At 39.4% G+C, this 27,670-nt stretch overlaps 4 protein-coding genes across 5 annotated transcripts in view; 2 read left to right on the top strand and 2 right to left on the bottom strand.

The window, feature by feature from the left end:
* The window catches only part of LOC118328930 (mucin-2-like), a 19,981-nt gene extending 12,205 nt beyond the window's left edge, over positions 1-7,776 (top strand). The window contains exons 27-44 of the mRNA XM_035662873.1: positions 12-144; positions 274-448; positions 548-795; positions 983-1,166; positions 1,260-1,428; positions 1,579-1,754; positions 1,914-1,983; positions 4,235-4,335; positions 5,581-5,612; positions 5,709-5,886; positions 5,997-6,101; positions 6,196-6,236; positions 6,330-6,452; positions 6,582-6,680; positions 6,786-6,914; positions 7,044-7,083; positions 7,168-7,291; positions 7,429-7,776. Of these exons, the coding sequence (XP_035518766.1) occupies positions 12-144; positions 274-448; positions 548-795; positions 983-1,166; positions 1,260-1,428; positions 1,579-1,754; positions 1,914-1,983; positions 4,235-4,335; positions 5,581-5,612; positions 5,709-5,886; positions 5,997-6,101; positions 6,196-6,236; positions 6,330-6,452; positions 6,582-6,680; positions 6,786-6,914; positions 7,044-7,083; positions 7,168-7,291; positions 7,429-7,639 (2,338 nt within the window). The 3' untranslated portion in view covers positions 7,640-7,776. The remainder of the gene's footprint in view (positions 1-11; positions 145-273; positions 449-547; positions 796-982; positions 1,167-1,259; positions 1,429-1,578; positions 1,755-1,913; positions 1,984-4,234; positions 4,336-5,580; positions 5,613-5,708; positions 5,887-5,996; positions 6,102-6,195; positions 6,237-6,329; positions 6,453-6,581; positions 6,681-6,785; positions 6,915-7,043; positions 7,084-7,167; positions 7,292-7,428) is intronic.
* A 1,424-nt stretch (positions 7,777-9,200) lies between these two features.
* Positions 9,201-18,857, top strand: smarcc2 (SWI/SNF related, matrix associated, actin dependent regulator of chromatin, subfamily c, member 2). Of its 2 annotated transcripts, none has more exons than XM_035662335.1 (26): positions 9,201-9,356; positions 10,036-10,155; positions 10,253-10,338; positions 10,464-10,545; positions 11,115-11,207; positions 11,366-11,435; positions 11,526-11,595; positions 12,221-12,296; positions 13,563-13,807; positions 13,945-14,069; positions 14,194-14,247; positions 14,414-14,451; positions 14,545-14,675; positions 14,886-14,957; positions 15,103-15,216; positions 15,329-15,482; positions 15,572-15,688; positions 15,785-15,847; positions 15,949-16,207; positions 16,535-16,696; positions 16,848-16,909; positions 16,999-17,119; positions 17,202-17,365; positions 17,457-17,591; positions 17,704-18,073; positions 18,609-18,857. In XM_035662335.1, the coding sequence occupies exons 1-26, from the start codon at positions 9,246-9,248 to the stop codon at positions 18,671-18,673; spliced, it is 3,159 nt and encodes a 1,052-aa protein (XP_035518228.1). In that variant the 5' UTR covers positions 9,201-9,245; the 3' UTR covers positions 18,674-18,857. The 2 variants fall into 2 exon arrangements, with proteins under 2 accessions (XP_035518228.1, XP_035518229.1); XM_035662336.1 differs by having other exon boundaries at positions 10,470-10,545.
* Positions 18,858-21,689: 2,832 nt separating this feature from the next.
* Positions 21,690-25,627, bottom strand: myl6 (myosin, light chain 6, alkali, smooth muscle and non-muscle). The gene is made up of 6 exons (XM_035661098.1): positions 25,525-25,627; positions 25,202-25,229; positions 23,833-23,976; positions 23,010-23,183; positions 22,727-22,804; positions 21,690-22,108 (listed from the first exon to the last, which is right to left on the bottom strand). Exons 1-6 carry the CDS (start codon positions 25,525-25,527, stop codon positions 22,080-22,082), a joined length of 456 nt encoding a protein of 151 aa, XP_035516991.1. The 5' UTR covers positions 25,528-25,627; the 3' UTR covers positions 21,690-22,079.
* Positions 25,628-26,401: 774 nt separating this feature from the next.
* The window catches only part of tsfm (Ts translation elongation factor, mitochondrial), a 3,313-nt gene continuing 2,044 nt past the window's right edge, over positions 26,402-27,670 (bottom strand). Inside the window, exon 6 of the mRNA XM_035662875.1 lies at positions 26,402-26,988. Coding sequence (XP_035518768.1) covers positions 26,594-26,988 — 395 coding nt within the window. The 3' untranslated portion in view covers positions 26,402-26,593. The remainder of the gene's footprint in view (positions 26,989-27,670) is intronic.

The raw sequence follows: 27,670 nt of genomic DNA on the forward strand, positions 1-27,670 counted from the left end.
ACAACCACAAGGTCTACAACACCACCAACTGAACCCACTACTACTCCTGAAACGCCAACTACAACCACAAGGTCTACAACACCAACTGAAGCTGCTAGTACTACTCAACACCCAACGCCCACTTGCCCTGACTGGGGTAAAGTGGTAAGACTATTCATATACCTAGCACATAGTTTTACATTATTTTCTTTTTGATACTTTCTAATTCATACTAACAGGTTGTGTTGAATTGTTTGAAAAATAATGATTCTCCCTTTATTTGCTCCACATCAGCAAAATGAAACATTTCATCTGTACAACTGCACAATGGCCAAATGCATTAAGAACAATGACATTGTAACATTTCGCCGTGAATGCCCTACCATTGAGAAAATCAGTTGTGCCAATGGAATTAAACCAGTTCTTGTGTACGATGAGTACCACTGCTGCCAACATTATGTTTGTGACTGTAAGTTTTTCTGTTGCTAAAATAATGTGTGGCAGTCAATTACTCATATTTTTAATGCAACCTTTGATTAAAACTCACAGTTTTTTTGTTTCTCTTCAGGTGTATGTGAAGGCTGGGGAGATCCACATTACATCACATTTGATGGATTCTACTACACTTATCAAGGGAACTGTACTTATGTCTTGATGAAAGAGATTTCACCAAAATATAACCTGACGATTTATATTGACAACGTCTACTGTGATATTGATGAAGATGTTTCCTGTCCTCGATCTATAAATGTACACTATAAATCGCAAGCTTTCAAACTGAAGAATCATGATGTCATTGGACCGCCAAAGTTGGAGGTAAAACAAGATGGGGCTATGTGAAAGTGTTATTCTATGTTTCAGAAAACTCTCTTCATAAACTAGAGAATATTATTACTGTCAATGTATAGGCTCCATTTCCATGGAATAATTGTAATTTACCCGTGTTGTTTCAGAGTATTGTATTTTTCTCTTGTCACATTGTGTATTTATTTTTTCCCTGTAGGTATTCAAAGATGGAGAAAGTTTGAAACTACCTTATTCACAACAAGCTGTTAAAATTATGAGTACTAGCCTTACAATGATTTTGGAGATCCCTCACCTAAAAGTGGTGATTACTTTTGGAATAACTGGCTTCAGTGTCACCCTTCCCTTTGAACACTTTGGCAATAACACACGGGGCCATTGTGGTAAGAACATCTCTCTCTCTAATAACCATATGGTAAATATGCTAAAGTTTACAACCTAATAGTGTTGTATTATCTGTGTGACTCTATTGTCAGGAACATGCAACAACAACCAGACTGATGATTGCATGTTGCCTAATGGCAAACTGGCGCAAAGTTGTCCTGTGATGGCTAACTTCTGGCCTGTAGGAGACTGCAAACCTCCCAATGTAACTGTAACTCCAACATGCAAGCCAGGCCCTGTGTGTAATCTTCTTCAAAGCAGGTAGACATTCTCTAATCCACTGTAGTAGTTCATATTTATCCTTATAACCTTAATATAGAGAAGTTAAAATACAGTTCACACTTTTGCCCTAGCATTATCAGTGTTTTAAACACATTTTAAACAGATGTTTTATTTTTATTTTTTTCACAGCGTCTTTGCAGAATGCCATCCCTTTGTGGCTCCTGACAAATTCTACCAAGCTTGTGTTTTTGATAGTTGCCACATTTCCAACCGAACAGTGGAGTGCACAAGTTTGCAGACTTATGCTGCTGCCTGTGCTAAGGCAGGAGTTTGTGTTAACTGGAGGAACTACACCAAAGAGTGTGGTAAGCTTATTATTTTACATTAAATGTTGGGATCAGTGAGGTAACTAATTTCTTTGATCTGTTGCATTTAGCACACCTATTAATACATTTTATTATATACAGTATGTAGGAAATGTGTAAAATTCTAACATTTATATTGAGGTATTTTCTTACCAATAGTGACTGACTGCCCATCAAAAAAAATGTACAAGCCATGTGGTCCTGCAGAACAGCCAACCTGTGAAGACAAGTAAGTTTTAATGAAAATGAAGCGTATTGATTTTAAGTTTCATTGTGTAAATAAGCATTTCCTTCATCTAGGATCATAATACGTAATGACAGCACTGGAGAGTTGTAATTATTGTAGAATACAGTATATTGGTCCGGCAGTGAAACACAGCCAAGAAAGTGGTGAAGAGCCTCACACTCACCACGGCACTGCAAAAAAGGCCCTGTGAACAAAAATCCAACAAGACTAATTAATGTAATCTGCACAAAAGATGTACAGATGAGGAAAATAAACATTCAGCAGAATACGGTTAATTCAGTTAACTCCTAAGAGCTATCCCCGACCCTAACTCAGACAGCGATCAAAAAAGATTAGAGAGATTTAGAGACTTTGTCATTAGGTTAAATATAAAAAAGGAACAGCTTGGATGCAGGCAATTTTTTACCTAATGTATTGCAGAGTTTTCACCTGTATTATCTAGATTGAGAATGGGTATCAGCAGATACTCAATATTAAATGTATGGGGGGCAAAAAAACGTGATCGGGACTTCCCTAATTTTAACCTTGGTTTTGAATTGGGTATAGAGAATCATGATTCATTCATGTAATTGTTTGTAAAAATGTAAAAATTCTGTAATTTCACTGGTTCACTTACTACTAAATTTCAAAGTATTTCGAGAACGGACCCAGAGTGGTTCTTCTCATATCCATCACCCAGAAAATTTTATCTTTCAGTTTATCTATTAATTTCTTCAACTGTAGAGATAATATATTATATACCTTAAAGATCAGTTCTGGGACCAGTTTTGTTCATTGTGTATGCAGCCATTATGTCCTAGACAACACAATGTTATAATTCTCTGTCAAAACCCTCTGAAGCAGGCGGTTAAACTCTGACAAAGCAGAGTTCCTAATCACTGCCTGGAAAACATCTCTGTTCAGATTCAACCACTACTTGGTCCCTTTATTCCTGAGTCTCAATTTCAATTTGTTTCAAAGGACTTAGAAAAGGCTGAAACAAATAAGACGGTCTGGGCTAAGGAGCATTTCCTTTTTTTTATCTTTTTTTTTTTTTTAGGAAATAGACATGTATCCCAGGCTAAGAGAGGACAATAGATTGGTTAAACTGTTAATCTGTGTACTTTTAGTCAAGAGTAATGTTAACCTTAGATAGTTAACAGTTAGTTTATATAGCTAATGTCATTTAGCTTTGACAATATAATTTCATATTTAAATTAACTTTATAGGCGAAGAAAGGTTAAGTTTATTTGTATAGTCCATTTCAACAACAAGGCAATTCAAAGTGCTTTACATAAAACATACAAGGCATCAAGACAAAATGTTAAAGCAACCTAAGGCAATAAAAAAATACATTTATATACAATTAAAAATAGTTAAATAGAAAATAAAAAAAGAAGAGTAAACGTTACAGTACAGTACAGTATAAGATAATCAAATGTTTGTTCCAAATATGTTGTGCACTTACTTTAATATTAAACTGGAATTAAGTCAAGTTGCAATTTACATCCATGTCTGTCCAGACTCGTATAATATATGAAGTGAAGACTTTGGATTTAATAAAATGTGTTAAGTGTATTGTTTGGTTAAATGGAAGTTATCACAATATTGATGATACATACATATATTATTTTAGTGAATAAACATTGTTGACCCGATCAATTATAACTTAACATGTGCAGAACTCTGCATCCAGACTAAGACCAAACACCCTTCTCAATAACGCCAGTTTCAACAACAGTTTGTTATGAAAATTCTTTCAGAATTGGTACAACGAATACATCTACACGGCTTTACATTGCCAGACGCCAGAGTAAATCAGTGGAACTCCTTAGTGCATCAAATAGCCTGCAGGATCTGCTGGATTACCTGAGTCCAGGTTAAAGTCAAAGGGTGATCCACCTTTGGTTGTACTGTTGCCTCAGCACTAGAACATTCTTCCAGTCTTTGTATTCTGTCTCTTGACACTGACTCAGCTTTTAAATCATGCCTTTAAACAAACTAAATAAATAGTTATGCATCTAGATTTTTTTTATTATTCAATGGCTGCTACCTCACAGATGGTTTTATATGTAATTGTGTCTATTGTGTATTTATGTGTGATTGTCTTTTTATGCTGTCCCACTGGAAAGCACTTCAACTGAAAATAATACGATAATAATGTTTTTTTATTATTGTTGTTATAAAAATAACTGTGTTTATTAGGTCTGAAAGAGTAACATTAATGTTCTTTCTTAATGTTTAAATATTACAGTCCTTACGAGCTCACCATGAACTTCACTACTGAGGGTTGCTTTTGTCCTGAGGGAATGAAACTCTTCACCAAAGAGTCTGACATATGTGTTAAAACGTGTGGTAAGTGTGTTTCCTCAAGTCATATATTTAGCTGAATCTATAGAACTACAGTCACGTAGAAATGGCTGTATAGCTCCCATCTGGAATATAGATTGAAAAGGGTACAGTTCAGTGGAAATGTTGTCCCCTGCTCCTCTATATATTTACATTGCTGCTTGAAAGTTTGTGAACCTGGAGTTTTCTATTTTTTAACCATTATTTCTTTATATCCTCAGAACCAGTATTTTTAATAGAAAATAGTTTTTCATTGATTTGGTAAAATATGTGTCATAGTGTTGTAGTTCTGCAGAGATGCGCTGAAAATATTTCACATCGTCATAGTGTTAATAGTCTTTTTTTAGTGAAAATTAAATTTTGATGCAAAAATGATCCATTCCCCATTATTTGTGAACCATATTTTAATCACAATATCTTTCAATATAATTGCAGTATTATGTTTTTACCATATAGTGCAGCCCTAGCCAAGAGGAAAATAATTCTCAAAAGACGTCCAGAAGAGCTATAAGATATAAATTTATCTTTAAAAAATTGAGCTCCATCGGTGCACCATGACTGATGTAATATAATGTAAAAAAGCTGCATTTACTGTGGTGAGATTTCACTTTTAAACCCACCTAATAACGTTTGCCAAGATATATATATCCAGAAAATCCTGTAAAATATGTAAAGAATTGAATATTAAGTTTAAATTTGTTTGCACTTGCAAATCACCAAATTAGCTTTACTTGGCTGTGCTGTTCTCAGCTGGTCCAACAATAAACTTGAACTACTCCATGAAGTTAATATCATTTTGATTAATTTTCCATAACATCCTCATGATCCATCTAAAACAAAACTCTCTGCACGTTTTCTGATCACAAACAAAAAAGTATTTATTCCATCTGATAACAATATAAGACATCATAGATTACAAGTTTGTTCATTTAATAACCTGTAAAAACCCCAAAACTAATTCTGAAAACTAATGTCAGCACTTTCACATGAATTCTCTTAAGGTCAGTCAAAAGTGTTGATATTATGTTTTGTCTGAGAGCCTTTGTTATAACCACTTTTGGATTTTTGTTTAGAGAACAGAAAAGCCACATTTACACAGGCCACTTTAGTCTGTCTGAGGGGGTGATCAAGCAAACAGTCAGTAAAGCTGTTCACTTTGACTAGGCCACTGCAGTGCAATGTATTAATCAGCAAGCAGGTTGGTCAGTATGTTAGTCATGAAGTCCTAAAATGATACTTGTGTTCCAACAGGATGTCTTGATCCTGACGGCGTTCCTCGTGAGGTGAGCCAAGTCTTCTCTTCATGCTCAGTTAAATTAATACCTGTGTTGTTTACTTACAAGACACAATGAAGTCACTACTGTGGTTTATTCTTTCAGTTCAATGAAAAATTTGAGTACAATTGCCAACGCTGTGTCTGTGAGGAGTCCACCAAGAGTGTGACTTGCGAGCCGAAGGTGTGCCCAGCACCAACCGTAACTAACTGCTTTGGTCCAGGATTTGTCCTTGTAAACCAAACAGATCCAGCAAACTGCTGCTGTTCTACCCTTGTTTGCCGTAAGACAAGACAATGCAAATTTGTGTTTTAACATTTTCAGATTACTTTTAACTTTTTACTGATTTTGACCATGGCTCTAAAATAATAACTATTAATGTCATCTCCAAAGAATGTGACTCCAAGACTTGCCCAGAAACCTACATGAAATGTCCAACTGGAAAAATACCAATTGTCAGTACTCCTGAGGGGAAGTGCTGTCCAGAACATATATGTGGTGAGCTTGTTAATTCGGTTTGAATTAATGTGAAAATAATAACCACAGCGACTTTTTCTTGATATCCATCGTTGTCGTCATGTCTCTTTTCTAGAGCCTAAAAGAGTTTGTGTCCACGATGATGTTGAATACCAGGTAAAACACATTCCTTTTATATTTTTATGATTTCTGGTACCCTTTTGAATGGCTAAAACACAAATATGAACACATCTTCTTTGCATTTCCTAGCTTGGTTCTTCAGTTCCTGGGAATAGGTGTGAGAACTGCATCTGTACCGGAAACATGGACCCAAAGTTTCAACTATTTGAAGTACTCTGTAAATTGCAGCAATGTGAAACTGATTGTGAAAAGGTGAGTAAAATCACTTTATTCACATATACACTATACATATAATGCAACTTGTTTTCAGCAGAATATGTTTACTGCAACTGGCAACTAAACTACCCTCTTTCTCTCTCTCTCTCTCTCTCTCTCTCTTAGGGATATCAATATGTGAAAACTGATAAAGACGAATGCTGTGGGAAGTGTGTACAGACACACTGCGTCCTCAGTGTCAATGGTACCAAGGAGCTCTTGGAGGTAAGTTGGATCATCTCTGCTGGCTGTTGCTACACTTGTTCATGTTTTAATGGCCTAAAGTATCTCAGTATTGCGTGTGTGTAAATCCACCTCACTGCTCTCTAGACAGGACATACCTGGTCACCACCTGAGAATAAGTGTGAAAAGTACACCTGTGTTAAGATCAGTGGGACCCTCACTGTCAGAGTTTCAAACGTTTTCTGCCCGCTATTCCAGGAGAGCAACTGCCAGCCTGTAAGTATCACTTTCAATATATGAATGTGGTGACTAAACAAATGTGGGTTATTCATTTTTTGCAATACAGAGCAGAATTCATCATCCCTTTTGAAAGAAGTTTGAAATGTTGTATATTTTCCTTCTTAGGACACAATTCAGACCAGCGCAAATGGCTGTTGTAAAATTTGTAAGTACGTTTGACATTTCATTTTATTTTTAGGTCGAAGGTACTTAAATTAAAATAAGCTAATTGTGTGTCTCTTTTGAAAAGGTGTGGAGAAGGAGAAGGCATGTAAGTTAGAATACATGAAAACCTTTGTTACGCTCAAGGACTGTAAGTCTGACCAGGAGGTCGATATGCCATACTGTGAAGGATCCTGCAACACTTTCACCAAGTAAGGATGATATTATGAACATTTGTCATCCCTCTGGAAAGTCACACATCCACTGAAATTTGGAAATGTAAAAATCTTTAGGTGTAGTTTGTGCAGATGTTTAGTTTATTAATCAACCTTCCTCTGCTTTTCTTTAGGTACTCAGCTGACATGGCTACTATGCAGCATTCTTGCTCCTGCTGTAAGGAAATGCGCTCCAGCAATCGCACTGTTAACTTGCGCTGCATGAATGGAGATTTGATTACCTACACTTACATGTACGTGGAGGAGTGCGGCTGTGGCCACACAAAATGCACCGAAGCTGCTGAACAACCTGCTCGCAGGAAGCGAGGCTTCACCCTGGTGTGATAAAAAATACGTTATCAGATTAATGGATGTGGGATGTAAAAGTTTCTTCCCATATTGTCTTATCAATCATTACATCTCTCACAAAGTAATTGTTATTGTAGAGAGACTATATATCAGTTGATTAAAAAGATGCAACTCTGTTTATGTCTTGTTTCTTCTGTTGTCTTATTTGTGCCTCTTTAATACATGTGTTATTGTTACTATTGACAGTTATAACTATGAATAATAAGCAAAAATAACCAATATTTTTATTTATTAATATTAATTTATTTCACAGTTTTGGCCTTTCCCTTTTACAGCTCTATAAATATACAGGATAAATTTTCTTTTGTGGTTCCTCACCATGCCAAAGTATATTAGTATATTTTGTATTAAATAAAACATACTTAGAAAGCTGGACAATGAATAGATGCCGGACTAATACCTGTACCTGGGTGCCCCTAATAAAGATATTACAAAAAAAGTATAAAAAGTAAGAATAGGAGATAAAGTGTGTAGGATTTAGTGGCATCTAGTGGTTTAATTGTATCAGTCCGTTGGTAATAATGCTCGTATGTTCATTCAGAGAGGCATGAACAGGGTCAGAGGTGTTGATGCTCTGAAACCTCTTTGTCTCCGGGACCTCGGATCCTGTGTGTGGATAGAAATAAAAAAGAATATTAACTGTAAGAGTGTAATTATGGATAGTGTGATCCAATATAATGTTTGTTTGGCTCCTAAAGATTGTACTCACAAGCTGCTTTTTCACAACACATACTGTAGTGAAGTAAATAAGTAAAACATCCAGCCTGTCATACAGGATTAAACTCATACGTAACAGGATCTGAATGCCGTTAGTAATGAACACTAAACCGAGTGAGTTGGAAAACATGACAAATATGTTGTCTCTTGTTATCTAGAAGTGCATGTGGAGACAAAACACCACTCACCACCCAGTTGCTCACCCACAGTGGATATAAGAACAACAGCTGGTTTAAAAATGTGATGATTGCATGTGAGAAGGTTTGGAGAACAGATTTAGTTCTGTTTAATTCTTTAGTGCTGCTACCATCTCGGCCCATACTGCACTACCATGTGTGTGCATGAATGGTGGAAGTGGAAGTAAAGCGCAGTTTTAAGTATTTACACTTTACTTTTATTATTTTATTTTATTTTTTGTACTCCACTACAATTATCTGATGGTACTAGTTTCCTGTTGAGTTAAGATTTTATATAGATTATACTGCCCAGTAGTACATAAAGCAGATAATATAATAATATAATAATATGATAATATAATAATATAACAATATAATAATATAATAATATAATTACAGTAGCAATTCTGTATGATCAAGTGATCTTGCTCTCTACTCTTGAACACTTGACGAACATTCTAGTTGGTAACACAAGACTTTTTACTGGAAACTTTTATTTTAATGTTCGTTTCAAAATAATCTGGTGTTTTTCAAATCTCTCACGCTATAAAGAAACATTTTGAAACTCTTTCTCTCTACACAACAGCGCCACCTGCTGTGCATTGATTGTCATTACAGCCCCTGAGTTGTAGTACCTGACTTTGGTCGCTGGGCGGCAGGCGACGTCGACTAGTTGTCTGCAGGCAAAGATGGCGGTACGGAAGAAAGACGGCGGCCCGAATGTAAAATATTTCGAAGCGTCTGATACGGTTTCTCAGTTTGATAATGTCCGCGTCTGGCTGGGAAAGAATTACAAAAAGGTACCGACCGCATGTTTTGTTACCATACACAGCAAGCTTCCATTTTACACCCTGAAATGTGGGCACTTACCTATTGGGCAGAGGCAGTGACAAAGAGAGGAGGGAGGGTGCCGCTGAACGTCCAGCTGTTTGACTCACTCGAGCGGGATACAAAAGGATGCTGAGCCAAACAGCTGCATCAGATGCAGCCGCGAATGGGCGGTGTCCCCTGTACGTTGGTTGTAGCTAAACAGACTCAAAAGCAGCACACAAGTCAGACCCGCGGGGATGGTTTTTTACCAAAGGGGTGACTTTAGCCGGCCAGCCACGCAGCTGGTAGCTGATAGGCTAACGGTAATGCAGGCTCGGATCCAGATGTTGGCTGTGTGGCGCGCGGCGCTGACTGAAGCCATGGCCCGCCTGGAGTAACACTGATCGGTGTGGCTGGCGTTTACACACACTGATTTAAAGGAAATAACTACATTAGTTATTCAAAACACGGCCCATTATATAATAATGATGAAAAGAACAATATGTTAAACCCATATCAATATACCCCCCCCCCCACCACACACACACCACACACACACACACACAGTCTTTGATATAAGTGACCACACATAGCGCCTACCAGTACACTGTAGTTTAATTTAATGTGTCCTCTCTGTGGCTCAGCTCTGACTTTGTGTTGTCCTCTCAGTACATCCAGGCTGAGCCCCCCACCAACAAGTCTCTGTCCAGCCTGGTGGTCCAGCTGCTCCAGTTCCAGGAGGAGGTGTTTGGGCGTCATGTCAGCAACCCTCCACTTACCAAGCTGCCAGTATGTCTCCTTTATGTCGCTGACATTCACACACATGCACATGCCTTGACCCCCACACACCGAGGCGTGCTGAAACTGTTTTGTTTTGTGTCTACAGATGAAGTGTTTTCTGGACTTTAAGTCAGGAGGGGCTCTCTGCCACATCCTGGCTGCTGCCTACAAGTTCAAGAGTGACCAAGGATGGTAAGACTTTCTTTCTAGCTGCTTTAAATACTGAAAATAAATTGCGTTATGTAAAATTACAGTGCTCAGTTGGATTTTGGCTAGGTTGCCGTTTCATGTGTAACTCCAGTCTAATTTCCTGGTAGGCGCAGGTTTGACTTCCAGAATCCGTCGAGGATGGACCGAAATGTGGAGATGTTCATGACGATTGAGAAGTCTTTAGTGCAGGTGAGATTGCCTCTGGGATTTTCTTGATACATGTTTGTTACACACATTACCTGGACAGCCAAAATGCAATTGTAAATGTTTTAAGTTCTACTTGTGGTGAGGTGTAGCAGCATACCATGACAACATTCCCACAATTGCTAACGGGAACCAGTGCTAAATAAAAGAATATTCTCTGTGTGAGAGGTTGCATGTTTCCTATGATTGCATCATATTTGTGAAACGTCTGCGAATCAGAGCTGCCTGAGCTTTACAGATAGAAATAATGAAGGGCACCAAGTCACCAGTAATCCTACTTAATTAGTCCTTATCTGAGGAGCTCAACAACACAGAGTACTGACTGAGCTCTTATTTGAATGGACATAATATAAAGTATATATTTATATACAGTATATACATATATACATATACTATATGAACAATTATTTCATATAATCTCCATTAAAATAAGAGTCAGTAGTCTGTGTTGTTGGGGCCTCAGATAAGGAGAGATATATATATTTCTATATATATATATACTTAAATGTCTTCATTTCTGTCTCTTACACATCTGCTGTACTTCTTCATTTCAGAATAACTGCCTAACGAGACCTGTCATCTACCTGAGCCCTGACATAGAGCCAAAACTGCTCGGGAAACTGAAAGACATCATCAAAAGACATCAGGTGTGTTTTTTGTTTTTGTAAAAAATCTCAGTTTTACCGATTAATAAAAATGTATGTTGCAAGTTTAACTCATGTGTCCTTATGTTGTCTCCACTGTAACAAAGATATTAAGTGATCTTCTTTCAGATCATATGTTAATTGGAGTTTATCTGTTGCAGGGCTCAGTAACTGAGGACAAGGCCGCCAGCTCCCATGTTGTTGTTCCTATTCCCACCAGCCTGGAGGAAGGTGTGTTTTGTTTCAGCACAGTTATTTCTATTGTGAGTTCTGATGCACTGGTTCGTTTTGTGCTGATATCCTTTTCTCTTTTCGGTCCAGAGGAGTGGGTGCGTCCTGTGATGAAGAGAGACAAGCAAGTCCTGCTCCACTGGGGATATTTTCCTGACAGGTTGGTGCTGAGTTTACAGAGATATCAAGGAATTCATTCATCGTTATACAACACAAGGCTGTATAATGAAGTGGAAGTTTGTAGTTCCTTCATGCTACACACGTAGAATAAGATAATCAAATTCATAGAATAACATAAAAGATTTATGATGTATACATAGCATTACACCCAGGAAATAATTCAGCAGTGCATCTTTTAAATTTGCGTCTGGTTGAACATACACAGCAGCAACAAGATAGCAATGATAACATGGTTTCATCTTCACATAAAAAGAAAATCTTCTAAATCCAGTTGATTTAAACAATTTGGCTCCGCTCCTTTAAATCAAACCCAATCAGACATCCTCCAGTTATGTTTTCAGAAACAAAGCCGGAAAAAATACAGATTAAAACAAAAATGTAGCAAGTTTTGAAGGAGCTGCTGTTAAACACCATTTAACAATCTACACCTTTACACTAAAAAGCCTTGCCTCCTCTTATTGGGGAAGTTTTTTTATTTTTTCACACTTCTTACTGCCCTGAACTCTACAAGCTTAAGTTACACATTGGTCCTCCTGAGATGCTTTTACATGCCCAGGCTTGTACTCTCTCCATTGCCTTGACCTTTGACTCCTCTCTCCATTTAGTTACGATACCTGGATCCCAGCCAGTGAGATCGAGGCTGCTGTAGAGGATCCTCCCAGCCCAGAAAAGCCCAGAAAGGTATTTCATTTCTTGTCACGCTTTGTTGTTGCTTGTTGTTTCCTGTCCCTTTGTTTTTGTCATCTATCGCCAGTGTTTTAAACCCTTGTCCTTAATTGTCTCTTAAACGCTTTCTCTCTCTCTTTTTTTATATTCTGCTCAAATAATCGAAGTTGTTCAACTACATCATATATACATGCTGTATCAGCTTGTTACAGCAGCCTGAATGACACTTGGAATGAGTGACATATTCAAATGAAATATCCTGTTTTGTATGGGTGCATGATGCACCGTTACATCAGATGGAAAATTACAGACGCCTCGTGCATGGCTGGAATTTAAAATAAAGGCCTTGTGCTTTTGTGCGCAGCATAACTCTGTAATGATGGAAGTTTATTTTATGTGTCTCAGCCTTTTCTTTATTATACAAACCTGTCAGGAGACTGTGCACGCAGAGCCCATAGCTCCCTAGTTTGGCAACATTACTCTTCTCATATTTTCCTCTCTGTGCGAAACATTCAAGAATGAAGTGCTGTGGCAAATTGGCCCTTGGAGCAACAGAGCTTACTCTGGCACTTGGCTGACCGTGAATTCAAAGCAGTGTCTTATTATTGTATTCAAAGCATCACTCACCCAGGGCGCTCAGTGCTCACTAGGACATGATAGTAAGAGCAGTGAAGCATTCACTAGCATTCAGTCAGCACAGTCAGGGTTAGTTTAATATGAAGAATCAGGTCACTCTGTTTACTCACAGTGAAAATGTCTCCACAACTTCAAAGTGACATAATTAAATGTTTTATGTATGTATAATGTGTTTTGTCTTCATTCAGTGACAGCTCCTTTAGTGTGCTTGCTCCAAACAAAAATGCCTCCTATCAATGACAGATCTATTCTGACATACGCAGTACATGCAGGTCACAAACGCATTGATCATACGTAAACATAAATCATTAAAAACTTCCATTGACCTCTGATAGATTTATTTTCTTTTTGATAAATCAATTTCTACCAGTTTTCTGCCACAAAAGCAATATAGGATCCAGAAAACACCCCCGTTAATGTTTTTTAACAACATTATTTCTCCTGTGGATCCACCTACAGAATTAGTGTTTTAATGTCATGTCTAGACTAGGACATTGAATCCATGTAGAGACTGAAAGTGTGCAGATTGTGCAGCACTGCCTGGTTTAACAGTGGAATAGGCTGGTGACCTTTCACTCAGATGGTTGACATGCTTCCTGAAAACATTTCACTATCAGTCATACATTGTATGTTCTTTGTTGACAGGTCCATGCCAAGTGGATTTTAGACCTGGACCAGTATAACGAGTGGATGAACGAGGAGGACTATGAAGTGGGCGAGGGCTGCCCTAAGAGGAAGAGGATCTCAGCCAAGACCCTGACAGATGAGGTGACCACGCCCGACGAGCGGAGGGACAAGAAGCCTGGCAGTGCCAAGAAGAGGAAGCGCTCGCCGTCACCCTCTCCCACCCCTCCGCCTCAGGAGAGCAAGAAGAAGAACACCAAAAAAGGGTTTGTAACAAGACATATCTGATGTAACTAATCAGCTAAAGAATGATCTGTTGCTTTAGTTGTTTGTTGTAGAATAGAAGAAGACATTATGCAATATAGTGAAATAATGTCTTGTGTGTGTGTGTGTGTGGGGACAGGCCAACAACCCCGTACACTAAGTCTAAACGGGGGCAGAGAGAGGAGGAACAGGAGGATCTTAGTAAGGACTTGGATGAAGCGTCACCTGTTCCAGCATCTGAAGAGGGAAACCCAGCTAAGACAAGTACATATATTTAAAATATAAATATAATAACCAACTCCAACATTGGATGACCATTAAAATGACCCTCAGCTGTCATCTTTTAGGACTTTAAAGAAGTTGTTGGCATTATACTTTCTTATTGCAGATAACACCAAGAAGGAATCTGATTCTACTCCAGTCAAGGGAGGAACAGATTTGGGTTAGCAGAAAGTTTTTCTATTTATCAAATATGGCGTATTACTGAATTGATTTTGAGTGTTAATCTATTGACCTTTTATTAAGTGTGTTCACTGAATATATCGACAATATGCCTCTCCGCTCTTCCCTTTTTTTATTCACATACCAATCTTTTGTGATTTGAACAGACGAGCAAGAGGATGAGTCCATGGAAACAACTGGCAAGGTGAGATAGTTTGTGAGAAGTGCAAGAAACTATTACAGTGAGGAGGACAGTAAACCCATATATCATCCCGAGTGTGTGTTTGTGTTGGAACAGGAGGAGGAGGAAGGCTCTCCGAGCGTGAAGGGTGAACCAGTGAAAGGCTCGGACCTTCACGAAGACAACGTGACTGAGCAAACTCATCACATTATTATTCCGAGCTACGCTGCCTGGTTTGACTACAACAGGTAAGAAAAAAATGATTATTATTATCAGTATTCCGTAATCTAGTTTTTGAGATGTCAGTGATTGAGTGAGTATTTATATGTGAAAAGACTCAATGGTCAGCTGGTGTCAATTTAGGTTGAAATGAAAACCTGTGATGTGACTCCAGAAGTCAAAATGAGTCATTCAGATGTATTTCAGCTGTGAGTAATGTCATAATTATTTTCCCCCAGTGTTCATGCCATTGAGCGCAGAGCCCTGCCAGAGTTTTTTAATGGGAAGAACAAATCCAAAACCCCTGAGATGTAAGTATTTAATCAGTACACAACACAATATTAGGTGTTTTTATTACAGCTATTTAAATAGACACATTTAAAAAGCCATCACATATGGTACAACAGTAAGTCGTAGTAGAAATATCTCACTTGTCTTTGCATCGCTGTCTTTCAGTTACCTGGCGTACAGAAACTTCATGATTGACACCTACCGACTGAACCCTCAGGAGTACTTGACCTCCACCGCCTGCCGCAGGAACCTGGCAGGAGACGTGTGTGCAATCATGAGGTAGGTGGAGGTGGAATGGGAATGTTTCCAGTCAATCCAGAGTTTTAATCTGTTTTAAACTTGTTCTGGTCCAACTTCTGTCAGTGAGTTATACTCTGTCCTTCTGCTGCAGAGTCCACGCCTTCCTGGAGCAGTGGGGTCTGATCAACTACCAGGTGGACTCTGAGAGCCGGCCCACACCCATGGGTCCCCCGCCCACCTCTCACTTCCATGTCCTGGCAGACACTCCATCCAGCCTGGTGCCCCTGCAGCCCAAGACGTCCCAGGTCCACATACACACAAACACACACAGACAAATAGACACACATATTCTGGGTTATTTTACATGTGCCCCTTTGTCATTGTGTACCCATAGACCCCTGCTACCCAGCAGATGATGTCCTTCCCAGATAAAGTGAAGGAAAAACCAGCAGATCTGCAAAACTTTGGGCTGCGGACAGACATGTACAGCAAGAAGACCAGCTCTGCAAAGGTAAAAGTCTGAGAAGATGCATGACAGAATGACTCTTTTGCTGTCATTTACTATGATCTGCCATATTAACAAGGTGGTGGTGATATTTGTGCACAGAGCAAGAGTACAGCGAGTTCTATGAGGGATTGGACAGAACAAGAAACACTACTACTACTTGAGGTACACGTCCTTTAAAAACAACTGTGTGATGATGCTGACAAGTCCTTTTGTAAATAAATAAGCAGAAATGCAGAGCTAAATGTTGCCCTCACTTCCAACAGGGCCTGGAGATGTACAAGGACGACTGGAACAAGGTTTCAGAACACGTGGGCAGCCGTACGCAGGATGAGTGCATCCTGCATTTCCTGCGGCTGCCCATCGAAGACCCTTACTTGGAGGACAACTCCTCATCCATGGGACCTCTGGCCTACCAGCCGATACCTTTCAGCCAAGCAGGAAACCCCGTCATGAGCACGGTGGCCTTCCTCGCCTCTGTTGTCGACCCGCGCGTAGCCTCGGCTGCAGCAAAATCTGCTCTGGGTGAGAAGTAGCTTATTTTGAATTTACTGTACACTGAAAACAGCCTCAGCATTATTTACTACCACACACAAAGTACAGTATGGACCTGAGCTAATAGCTAGCTCTTAGAGGAAGATTGAGGTATGATTGAATTGAGCTTTGAATGCAAAATGAATGCAGTTTCATTATTGAAAAATACATGTTTTCTTTGATCAGAGCTCAATGAGGGAGCAGTTGTTATGGACTACTTTCACAGCACAACCCAAATTGGATATTAGGAGCATCAACAACCCACGTTACATCATTTGCTTTGAAGTGATAACCTTGATGCATTTTTGTCCTTCTCAGAGGAGTTTTCTCGTATGAAGGAAGAGGTTCCTGCAGCGCTTGTTGAGGCTCATGTGCGGCGGGTGGAGGAGGCGGCGAGGGTCAGTGGGCGACAGGACCCGCTGTACGGCCTGGAGGGTAGTGGCATCGCAGGCACTGGCCTCGAGGAGGGAGACAGACCTGGTAGGATGGACGCACACATACAGCATACATACAGTGTGCAAAAACGCATGAGACAAAAATACCGTTCTATTGCAGAGAACTAAAATAAGATTTAAAAAGAATGATAAAAAAGTAAAAGCAAATAAAATGTTCTGATTTGTTTTCTCTGTAGAGGAAAACAGCGATGAAAATAAGAGTGACAGCCAATCAAATGAAGAGAAGAGGGAGGCCAAGGTATGGTGCATGTTCATTCCAATATAAGCTTTCTTTATATGTGAGCTCTGCTGCGAAGCTCATTGTGCCGCGTTTACTTTCCCACACAGGACAGCAAAGAAGGAGCGATTGAGGAAGAGGAAAAGCAGGCGGAGAATGGGAAGAAGGAAGAAGAAAGAGGAAGAGAACAAGAAGGGGAGAGGGAGGCAGACAAAATAGAGTCCGAGATGGGTACGAGAAAATGCCTCTCAGTCAGATACAGGACATACAGTGTGTTAGAGGTGGAGAAAAAAAAATGTTCTTTCTTTCTTAGGCGATGGGGAAAAGGAGAAGGATGGAAAAGAGGGCACAGAGGAAGGACAAAGAGAAGCAGAGAGTGAAGGAGAAAGGAAGGCGAAGGTGGAGCGCGATGTGGGGGAGGGGAACCTGGCCACTGCTGCTGCGTCAGCGCTCGCTGCTGCTGCTGTCAAAGCCAAGGTAAAGTTAACTATTCCTGGACCTCAACTTGCTTCATCCTCCATCACCTTCATGTTTTTTCTCTAAAGTTTCTCCCTCGCTTTCTTCGTAGCACCTGGCCGCAGTGGAAGAGAGGAAGATCAAATCTCTTGTGGCTCTGCTGGTGGAGACCCAAATGAAGAAGCTGGAGATTAAACTGCGACACTTTGAAGAACTGGAAACCATCATGGACAGAGAGAGGGAGGCTGTGAGTGAGGGATTCTGGGATATGTAGTATCACAAGACAGCAGTCAACTTAATTACAGAACAAAACCTTTAACATTTTATCTTTGTGTGTGTTTGTGTGTGTGTGTGTGTAGCTGGAGTACCAGCGTCAGCAGCTGTTGGCTGACCGTCAGTCCTTCCACATGGAGCAGTTGAAGTACGCTGAGATGAGGGCCCGCCAGCAGCACTTCCAGCAGATTCAGCACCAGCAGCACAACCAGGCCGGGGGCCCTCATTCCAACCAGGCCACCTCAGCCCCGCCACCCCAGGGCCCGACCGCAACTCAGCCAGCTCCCAGCACACCAGCGCCGCAGCCGGCCCCAAGCCCCGCGCCTCCAGCCTCTTCTGCCCCAGCTCCTGAGTCCCAACCACCTCAGAGTGCTCACACCTCGCCCCCCGGCCCCCCAGGCCCGACCCCAGCTGCACACTCCAGCTCCAGCTCCAGCACTACTCCGGTACTCAATGGTGAGTTGGAGCTTTAAATGGTGTTAATGTTATGATACTGACAGGATTTTGTGTTTGTTTGATGTTATGTCATGTTAACATATAACTGACTGACTAATAATCCAAAACCCAAATATTTTCAAAGTACAATGATATAAAAACAGGGAAAAGCAGCAAATCCTTAATTTTGATGACCTGGAAGGAGATCATACATGAATTATTTTAATATATTTGTATGCTACCTTTTTTTTAGCTCTTAGATCTGATTAATAAATACTCAATCATCAAATATTTAAATCAATATAATTTAACAAAAATTTGGCGAGTGTATTGAACAGGCTAGACAATAATGCAGTTAATTAATGAGTCCCATGTAATACAATATCTACATTCTTGACACATTCACTATTATCAGGTTTATTTGAATTCCTTCTTCCAGTTAATCCACCTGAGGTCTCAAAACAAGGAGAACATTTTATATCCTAAAACCAGACAGCTTCCAAGTTGTTCAAATTCTTAACATTTTTCTCCCCTTCCACTGTTTCACCCCTCACAGAGCCCACTGCCCCTCTTCCTGGGGAAACACTCCACCCCTCAGCTCCAGTCCCGCCTCCACAGTGAGAGAAAAACAAATTGCCCAAGAATGACTGACCACTTTGAATCCTGCCTGTACCATCTAAAATGAAGAAGTCTAAAATGAAGAGAACACATTTTACATGATTCGTTTTTTAGTTGTTTTTGTTTTTTTAGTTTTTTTTTTTTTTTCAAAAATGACAATTGATGTGAGGAAGAAAAAAAATTATACCGTCTAAATCAATCCACCTCTAGTTTGACTTTGTATTGAAAAAGAAGTCCCTTTCCAATTGACTCCGCCGATGAAGAAAACAGAAGCTGTTCATGCTTCGTGGACATCAACATCTCATATTTTTAAGCTTAACATCAGAGATCTAATAAACTAAGAGGGTCTTACCAACATGCTGGCACTCAAGGAGAAGAAGAGAAAAGACTCATCTTGTGTTTTCAGTGTTTTGGAAATTGTTGCTTTTATTTTCCTGCAACAGTTTGTCACAGCTCATGAAGTCTCATGCTTCATATTCTCCCCCCTTGTACTGTAGGTACTAACTAAAATATATGTAACAAAAAAAATGCACTTTTAACATGTTTCCCTAGGTCTCATCGAAAGACTTGAAGCATCCATGAAATCGAACTTTAGCACTTATATCGTCGTTTTGTTGTCTTAAATACTTTTTCATACTGAAGGTTTTTGAAAACTTGATTGGGAATATCACTTTTTCCTCTATTTTTATCTGTATCACATGGACAAATGGTCACTCTACAGGGTCTGGCCCGAAGGTCACATGTCTGAAAACCAACCTTTCCCTCTAGAGAAATGTCTGTAGTGAATGAAGACGTTCAAATCATAAGCCAGATGGAAATTACAATGAGTTGGTCTGGATGCAGTTTGAGAAAATGTACTGTAAACTGGATTTTCTGTTACAAACAATGAGAGTATTAAGTGCTGACAGCATGAGATTATCATCCTGAAAAAACTTCTCTTTAAATATATCTTAATAATGTCCCTCCTTTCAACAGCACTTAGAGAAAAAGACATGTCAGCGAGGAGCTTCATGTTTTGCAAGTCTGGATGAACTCAAAGCATCCAGGTTGTAGTTTTGTGAGGAATGTAGTTTGGTCCAGAAGGAATGACTGAAAAAGAAGGTCTGGGAATAAGAATTCCACCAGCGACCACATATGTGTTTTATCCATAATTTGATTTTGTGTTACTTGCTAAACCAAAATGTTTTTTATAATCATGTTTATCTCACATTTATTCAGTGAGTTTTATTGCGGTTGCTTGGGAAATTAAGAGGATTTTTTTTTTAAGCAGCTTGTTTTTTCGCTGGTGCATTTCAAGTTACACATGGAAGAAATGTTAAAGCTGTCAAAAAAAACAAGGGAGCTCGCACCTTAAACAGCTGACGATGGAGAATTGTGTCCTTAATATCTGCAACAATATCCTCACTTTTTATCCTATCGATTTTTCTATTTTTTACTGTCCATTTTTCCATCTTCTTTCTTTGATATGTCAACATTGTAACTGTATATTATTACCTTTGTAGCCTATATTTACCCTCTCCACTGTTGTGTATGATTCGGGCTGGTCCGTCGGATCTGCCCGAGATGTGACTGTGAGCATGTGTGTATGTGAACGCATGCCATTAAGATCTGTAAACCACATTACCGTTCAGTTTTATTTTCAGTGCCATTTGCTGTGTCACAAAGTTTGAAGAATTAAAAAAAAAAAAACATGCTCCGTTCTGCAAACGGCAGTCAGGTGTCATAAAATATAATCCAGTCAGATGGTGAAACTTTACAGTTAATGTCCGTCAAGCCAGTATTGCAGAGCTCACCACAGCTGTGAGCATAAATGGACTTCTTTTATCTGTGTTATTACTACATTGTGTGGATTTTGTGATATGAAATAAGTGTCTGTTCAGTTTCTGTATGTTTTTCACTATGCTGAAGGTAGCAGCAGTTGCATTGATTATTATTATACAGTAGAAATCAATTTTTTCCTCAGTAAATCATCACATTAGTGCTGACAGTTACTCTGGCAGTTTGTATTGAAAAAAAGGCTAAACAAAAGAGGTTCAGGTTTTAATTACAAAATGTTGGGGGAAAAAATAAAGATGTGAAGAGGAGTCGTTGTGTGGAGTGGTTTGTTTTGTCGTCAACAACTTCACAGACTGGGAACACAAACACCAGACGGTAAATCTACAGATTAATAAACTGGATTACGAGTTTGGCAGGATGCTGAAGAACAGAGATTTAAAGGTGTATCACACTGTTCTTGTTATGGAACTACCAAGTGTAGGTGGAATCTAATTCAGGAGTCTTATTTTTTTGTATATTTTTTACAAGGGTTTGCTCTGGACATGCTGTGCTTCCTGCAGTGTATCTACTATCAACAGATCATTCGTTATCACAGAAGGGAAATCACAGGTGTAAATAATAACATTAATGATGGATGAATTCCATTTAGCTGCTTCAGTTTTAGAGTTTCAGCTCTTTGTTTAGCTGTTTGACCCACAACTTGACTGTTTCAATTTACCCTCACAGCGTCGCAACATACACAACCTGCAAAATAATTTTAAATTGACTTTGACTTTAGAACTGAGTAATTTCCAACTTATGAGAACCATGTGATACGCTGGAAAGCTCCAGGACAAGTGAGTAAGTGGACTTAACTTAATGTTTTATCAGTTTAAATTGCCATCTCAATTATTCTAATAGTTGTTAATTACTATTTATCACAGATTTAAGTCACTGTATTTAAATAATACATTTAATTTACTGGATAGAGACCAATTTTATTCTTTATACAATTTATAATTAAATTTTTTGTTGAATGTGTAAAGTCTGCTTTGTTTTATTTTCTCATATCAGTGCAATTTTCCTTTGATATAAAAGGACATTGCATGCAACGTCCATGATTATAACAAATCATTTCAATCATGTTTTACTAATATTTTACAGATATATAAATTATACTTTTCTCCTATTTTACTGATATTGATATTTTTCTAATCCAATGTTTTTAATGTGATCTATAATCCAAAAAGAGATACAGTATTTGATTTAAGCAGAAGACTCATTGAACACAAACTTTTTATTCAACACTGTTAAATGTAACATGTCACATCAGTCTCATCATATCCATCCAAATGGAAAAAAAGCTGTTGACAACAAGACTGACGGGCTGACTGACAAAGATGGAACCGGTGAAATCATCAGGGGAACGTTACTGCCAATTGTACCTGCGAGGCTGAATAATGTTTGGAAAATGAGATGAAAGGGTTTCTTCACATTAGACAGAAAAGGCACTTTTGAAATAAAATAAAGAAAAAGAAAACACAGACTTGGAGATAGGATGGTAGGATGACATGGATGGAGGGGCAGGATGAGACAAACAATACAAAAATATTTAGGAAATCAAATTAAAGCTGGAAGTGTGTTTCTGAGATCTTCAACCGCTCATCACCATCCGGACGAGCTCTGTCATGAGAGAGAGGGAGGAAGACAATATCAGCACTAAATCTGAAGAAGGTCAGATGAAAGCAGGCAAGAAGTCAGAGTATTAAATATCAGAGAACAGCACCAGTCAGAGGCTACTATGAAAGTTGTTTTAAGTTTTCTAATTGCAAAGGCAATTGTTGATTTACTGTTCAGGTCATGCTTAATGGTGTGTTTTATTTTGCTCATTTGGCTTTCACCTTTAACAGGACACATGGGTGAGTGACTCTAGCTGACTTAATGTTGATGGAACTCAACCAGCCATCTTTTGTGTATAGGAAAGTTACTACAACTGCTACACTGCACTCCCACTGCATGTTCAGACGTGTTTAAGAACCATCTCCCCTCTTCAGTCGCTATCTAGATGAAGGTGAGGCCCCTGTGCAGCGGTCAGCTTCTGAGCTGGAGGGCCGTCTGCTCATACTCTACGTGTTGTGTCGGACAAATGCTTTGAGACGGGAACACTGAGTCAGTGAGCATGTGACACAAAGACACAATGACTCTTGTTTTCTACATCAACAACATCAGTGTCACAGCACAGTGCTTGATACTGTTGTTTAGCTTTACGGGTACATCTTTCCACATACTGTGCAGTTTTACCTTCATAGTTAATACAGCCATTGGCGTCTTCGTGCCCCGCTAAAAGGGTCTCCACCTCCTCCTCTGTCATTTTCTCGCCTGTGACACAAAGAACAATCACTAAGTATTTTAAGACTGCTGACAGAGGAAATAACACACATGTTTACATTGTTCCTGTTACAGATAACGGACTGAAGGGATTTAACTTAAGATATGCATGATAGGAAGACAAAGGTCAGCTGTGATTAGATTAGATAAGGATTAATGACAAATCTTTGTGTTTTGCATGTTTTTGTGGACTTGCCTAGTGTAGTGAGAACATGACGTAGCTCTGCTCCCATCACTGTACCATTGCCCTCTTTGTCAAAGACACGCAGACCCTCTACGATATCCTCAAATGAGCCCTGGTCCTTGTTCTTAGCAATGGCCTGAAGCATGGGCAGGAACTGCTCAAAATCCAGCATCTTGTGGTTCATCTCTGCAGGTGAATTAAAGACAAACGTTTATTTATTTCTTTTTATTACTCTGAACACATCCAGAACTGTAATGAAATGGGGCAGATTTGAGTGGATATCAGGAAGCTTGCACAGGATTTTCGTTCTCATTTGCTGAGTGTAAAATGTTGCAAGTTTATTTATTCTTCCCGAACAGTTTGCTCACTCAAATTTAATGACGAGTTAATAACACGGTGTAACATTACAACATGCAGTTTGTGCAAAACCATGTTTTTGGTCAGGCAGGAATCCCTCTCTCTATACTTTTATCCTCCCATCAAACACACAAATTGATATCTAGTTTAAAAAACGAACTTATATATAGACTCATGTTTGTACAAATCATAATATTTTCATTAATTTTAAACAAATAGTAACTTTTACACATTCAACACACCTTAATACATACCAATTACTAACATTAACATTAGATGCACATATTAGAGGACTTTTTAGGGGTCATCATTACTAAAAGAAATGCTCTGTATGATCATATCTGTACACCGACTCCTAAAATAAGAAGCCAGAAAGCAAGAGAGGGATTATAATTGTAGACACAACACCCAACCTAAGAGGCAATTACAATGTTGTACGGTAAATTGGTCTATTCTGACTGGTAAATCAGCGGCTTGCCTTCTAACTTGGGGTTTCCCAGGACCTTGAGCACCTCAGCATTGACAGGGTTCTGTCCAAGGGCCCGCATGACATCCCCACACTGGCTGTAGGTGATCTTCCCCTCACCCGTCCGGTCAAACAAAAGGAAGGCCTCCTTGAACTCTGTGAGACAGAGAGGTGGAACTCAGATTTAGCTGTGCAGTGCTTTAGGTTAACAAGCATTACTCAGACAAGTATAATGTCATTGAGTCATTTGTGTAGAAGAACAGCTGCTACAAATAAGTTGTTTTGACAGTAGACACATGCAATTAAGTATCTGCATGGAGCAGTTCCCAACACTACTGAGTAGGTATCAGCTGATAAAAAACTCACTTTGTGTAAAGGAGATATTTACTAAAGCCACTAACTGCACCTGCATTATTATATACAGGCTCATATACAGTATAATGAAAGGAGAAATGATGTTGGAATACGTTGCCCAAAGATCAATAGTCTTGTTTACAGTATTGATAAATTAATCAGTCCCACATCTGACTTGAACAAAGGTTCTTATTCAAAGTACTGTAGCCTATTGATGATGCATTCACTTCATAAATAATGACACATAATGGCTCTTCCCTACCTGACAGTACATTAGCAGCCTTTAATAATAAAATGTATTGCTTCTCTGGCCGTGGCATTACTTGAGAAACAACCACACTCTGAATGATGTGTTTTGTTTAAACCTTCACCTGCAGGCATTCTTGCAGTGTCTGTGTGTGGGGGGTTGGGGTTGTCGGAAGAAAATACTATCCTTAAAACCACAGACTGCTACCAGCTCCGACAAAACTTTGTGTCAAGTTAAACAACGCTACAAGGTACCTGATGTCCTACAATCAATGTATACTATCTGTTCCAACAATCTGTAGCTGTTTAACAGAGTGAGTGCCACAAAAGAATAGTTTCAGTGTCCTCTGCCACGCCTTTAAGGTACACCCTGACCCATACACTGCTCTGCTTAACGCACAAACTCTCTTTATTATGACTGTGACATGTCAGACATTTGAATTGTAAATTTCTGCATCAGCATGCAAAAAAAAACACCAGCATGCTTTAGCGAATAGCTTCTTTTTGTTGCAGGTTAGTAGAGCACTGAGGCAGTGTATTTGTCCAGTGTAAGTCGTGACAAGCACTAAACACACCACAGCAAATGTTCAGCTCAGCTCTGTCTCAGTTACCTGGAGGCATCTAGCAGATTGTAGAGACAGTCGAGCTACAGGATCATAATAACAAGTTCATAAAGCTGTTTCACATAAGTCTATAAAGGATGATATGATGTTAACCATTAAAAAAAAAAAAAAAAAAGGAAAGAGGGAGATCTCCCTTTTGCTAATGAGATGTAACTCACCCATGATCTGGTCCTCTGTGAAGTCAGACTGGTTGAGGCATGGTTACACAGGGGGAGAACAGTTAGGTGAGGCAGACGGATAACAGAGAGGCATTAGTGCGATTAATGCTCCATTTGCAGTGAAGAAAAGGATTGTGGCTAAAGGCTTAACGTTGAAGCTAGCTACAGTGAGAGCAGCAGGCCAGGAGAGGTGCGCAGCCAGCTTATCGCTCACTGGGTTCAAATGCTTTTTAAAATCCACTAACAAAGAACAAGGCAGTGGTGTTTGTTGAAAACCTACCGACTGCAGCTCTTTCGATACGTTAAACAGTGTCGTTACTCACCATGTCTGTGTTGGGTTGTCGGATGACAGCCGGCCTCGGGTCTGCTATCTTCTCTCAGCTCCGAGGACACCGGTGCATCACTGATGATGTCACCGCAGCTTGTATAGCAACAGCCAATCACAGGCCTTGGTTTTAGCAGCGGGGTGCAGCTTTATGCCGCACCCCCCTCCTCCTACATGTTTCTGATCAATTCATAAATAGGCTTCTACTAATTATAATTGATTTGTTTGTTGTTGACTCATTTTTGTGGGCCCCTTGAACATATCAGTTATAGCTCAATTCCATTGATTGAAAAGCAATATCTAATATTGATTGGTTATTGTTCTGACAATAGAAGGACGAGGAATCTACAATCAACAGATTCATTGATGCACAATTACACCAAACGACAGTGTTGGTAATTTACTAAGTATATAAAAAGGTACCAAACAAGCCAGGAGCCTTGACTCATCACCATCTTTCCTTCAAGTAGCCATATTGATTACTTTCACTTCTGCAGGCCCTATAACACCCTTTCAAAACCCTAAAATAGCCAGTAATGTGTTGGATATTGCCCATGCTTTCAACTTGGAACAGCTGATTTGTAAGTGGGTAGGTTCACGGCTGTGTTTTGTTAAAAATATTTTTTTTTTTCCTTGCACACATCTTTCAAGAATGCATATCAGGTTGGAAAAAGTCCCATCTAGACATAAACATTGCCTCATATGTTAATGTGTAAACACATGCAAGGATGAAAGGAACTAAGAAAACATAATAAACTATAAAAAGTGGAGACAGATACCCATTGTAGTGGGTTACCTGACTAAGGGGATGTTCATGTGGACCTTAGAATAAAAACATTGTTAGTAGCGTGAACAAATTAATATGGACCAAGATCTCAAGAAAAAAACATTTATTGTTGGATGGGCAATTTCATCACCAATATGAAACAAGCAGGCCTGCATATCAAACTCATGAATGACACTGTGTGACTGTCTGAAAGTTATAGAATAAATGGGTAGTTGTGTTTCATCTTCATATCAAGTAAAGACACACAATGAATCCTTGTAGATAAATTATTTCCCTCCCTTCATTCTGCTTCTTGACTGGCTTTCTCGCCACACTGAAATCGCACAAAGTCCAGCACTCGAGCCTGTTGACCCCTGAGGAACTGTGCCACAGTCTTGCTGGAGTCTCCCAGGAAGGTCTGAGGCAGCAGGCGTGTCTCACTTTCCCCACAGGGCAGGTCATCCATATTGCCCAGGGACACAGGGGCCTCTCCCACTATGTGCTGTCCCAGCTTACGTCCCAGAACTTCCTGCTCTCCCTCCTTTCCACCCTGAAATACAACCAGAGCGCCGTACCGACCCATGGCCACCTCGGTCTGCCCGCTCACACCACCGTGTACATACGAGCCGATCTGCCACTCAGCAGGAATGCCCACTGTCACTGCCCGCTTCACTGACATGTTTTCACCGAGGCGACCTGAGAAGAAAGGAAACAGTTTTTATCAATGAATGGTAACTAAAACTCACAAAATGTGCTTCATTTTACAGGTAAATAATTCATTTTGAAGTCTGAATGGTTCATTTAACCCTCCTTTCTAAAGTCAACTATTTGCTGTGACAACAACTTGTACATTGGCATTGGTTGATATTATATAATATTTGATTTATTTTTTATCTAAGATAATCTAAAATTTAAAGAATATCAGTATTTGTATTATCAGTGTTTTCAACATGTCTATTATTAAACCAGCAATAACGGATCTTTTTGACCACTGGAGCAACACTGACATATAAGCTTTTAGGTTAATACTAGGGAAATCTCTTTTGTTCCCTCGCAAAAAAACAAAACAAAGACAAACATAATGGCTCAACCATTAAGGCCATTAAATAACAAAAACTATGGAAGTCTGGGGGTCTGGCCTTACTTAAATAAGAGGACAGGGCCACCAACCAAAAACACAAGGGAGAGCAGAGTAATACCCTCTGATGAATGTAAGTCCAATATTCACTCTCTTTAACTCCTGAGGGGAATATCTGTCTCTTTAGCTGTTATATGTTCCTCTATGTTCACCAGATACTCTCTAACTGCGTCCACCTGCTGTTTGGTGCTGAGCAGGTAATGCTTTTAGACCCTTTCTTCTGAAAACAGCTGCCTGCTG

The sequence above is a fragment of the Morone saxatilis genome, unplaced genomic scaffold (genome assembly GCF_004916995.1).
Source record: "Morone saxatilis isolate NCDOM2014 unplaced genomic scaffold, NCSU_SB_2.0 Contig18, whole genome shotgun sequence".
Taxonomy (NCBI): domain Eukaryota; kingdom Metazoa; phylum Chordata; class Actinopteri; family Moronidae; genus Morone; species Morone saxatilis.

Excerpts from the sequence above, each read along its gene's own strand:
- myl6 (XM_035661098.1), bottom strand. Across the intron at positions 23,184-23,832 it reads GGGAAACCCCAAGTTAGAAG|AGATGAACCACAAGATGCTG; the intron begins GCAAGCCGCTGA and ends ATTCACCTGCAG. Across the intron at positions 22,109-22,726 it reads TGGCTGTATTAACTATGAAG|AGCTCGTCCGGATGGTGATG; the intron begins GTAAAACTGCAC and ends CTCTCATGACAG.
- smarcc2 (XM_035662335.1), top strand. The coding sequence starts at position 9,246 with ATGGCGGTACGGAAGAAAGACGGCGGCCCGAATGTAAAATATTTCGAA. Across the intron at positions 16,208-16,534 it reads TGCAGCAAAATCTGCTCTGG|AGGAGTTTTCTCGTATGAAG; the intron begins GTGAGAAGTAGC and ends TGTCCTTCTCAG. Across the intron at positions 17,366-17,456 it reads CTGCTGCTGTCAAAGCCAAG|CACCTGGCCGCAGTGGAAGA; the intron begins GTAAAGTTAACT and ends CTTTCTTCGTAG.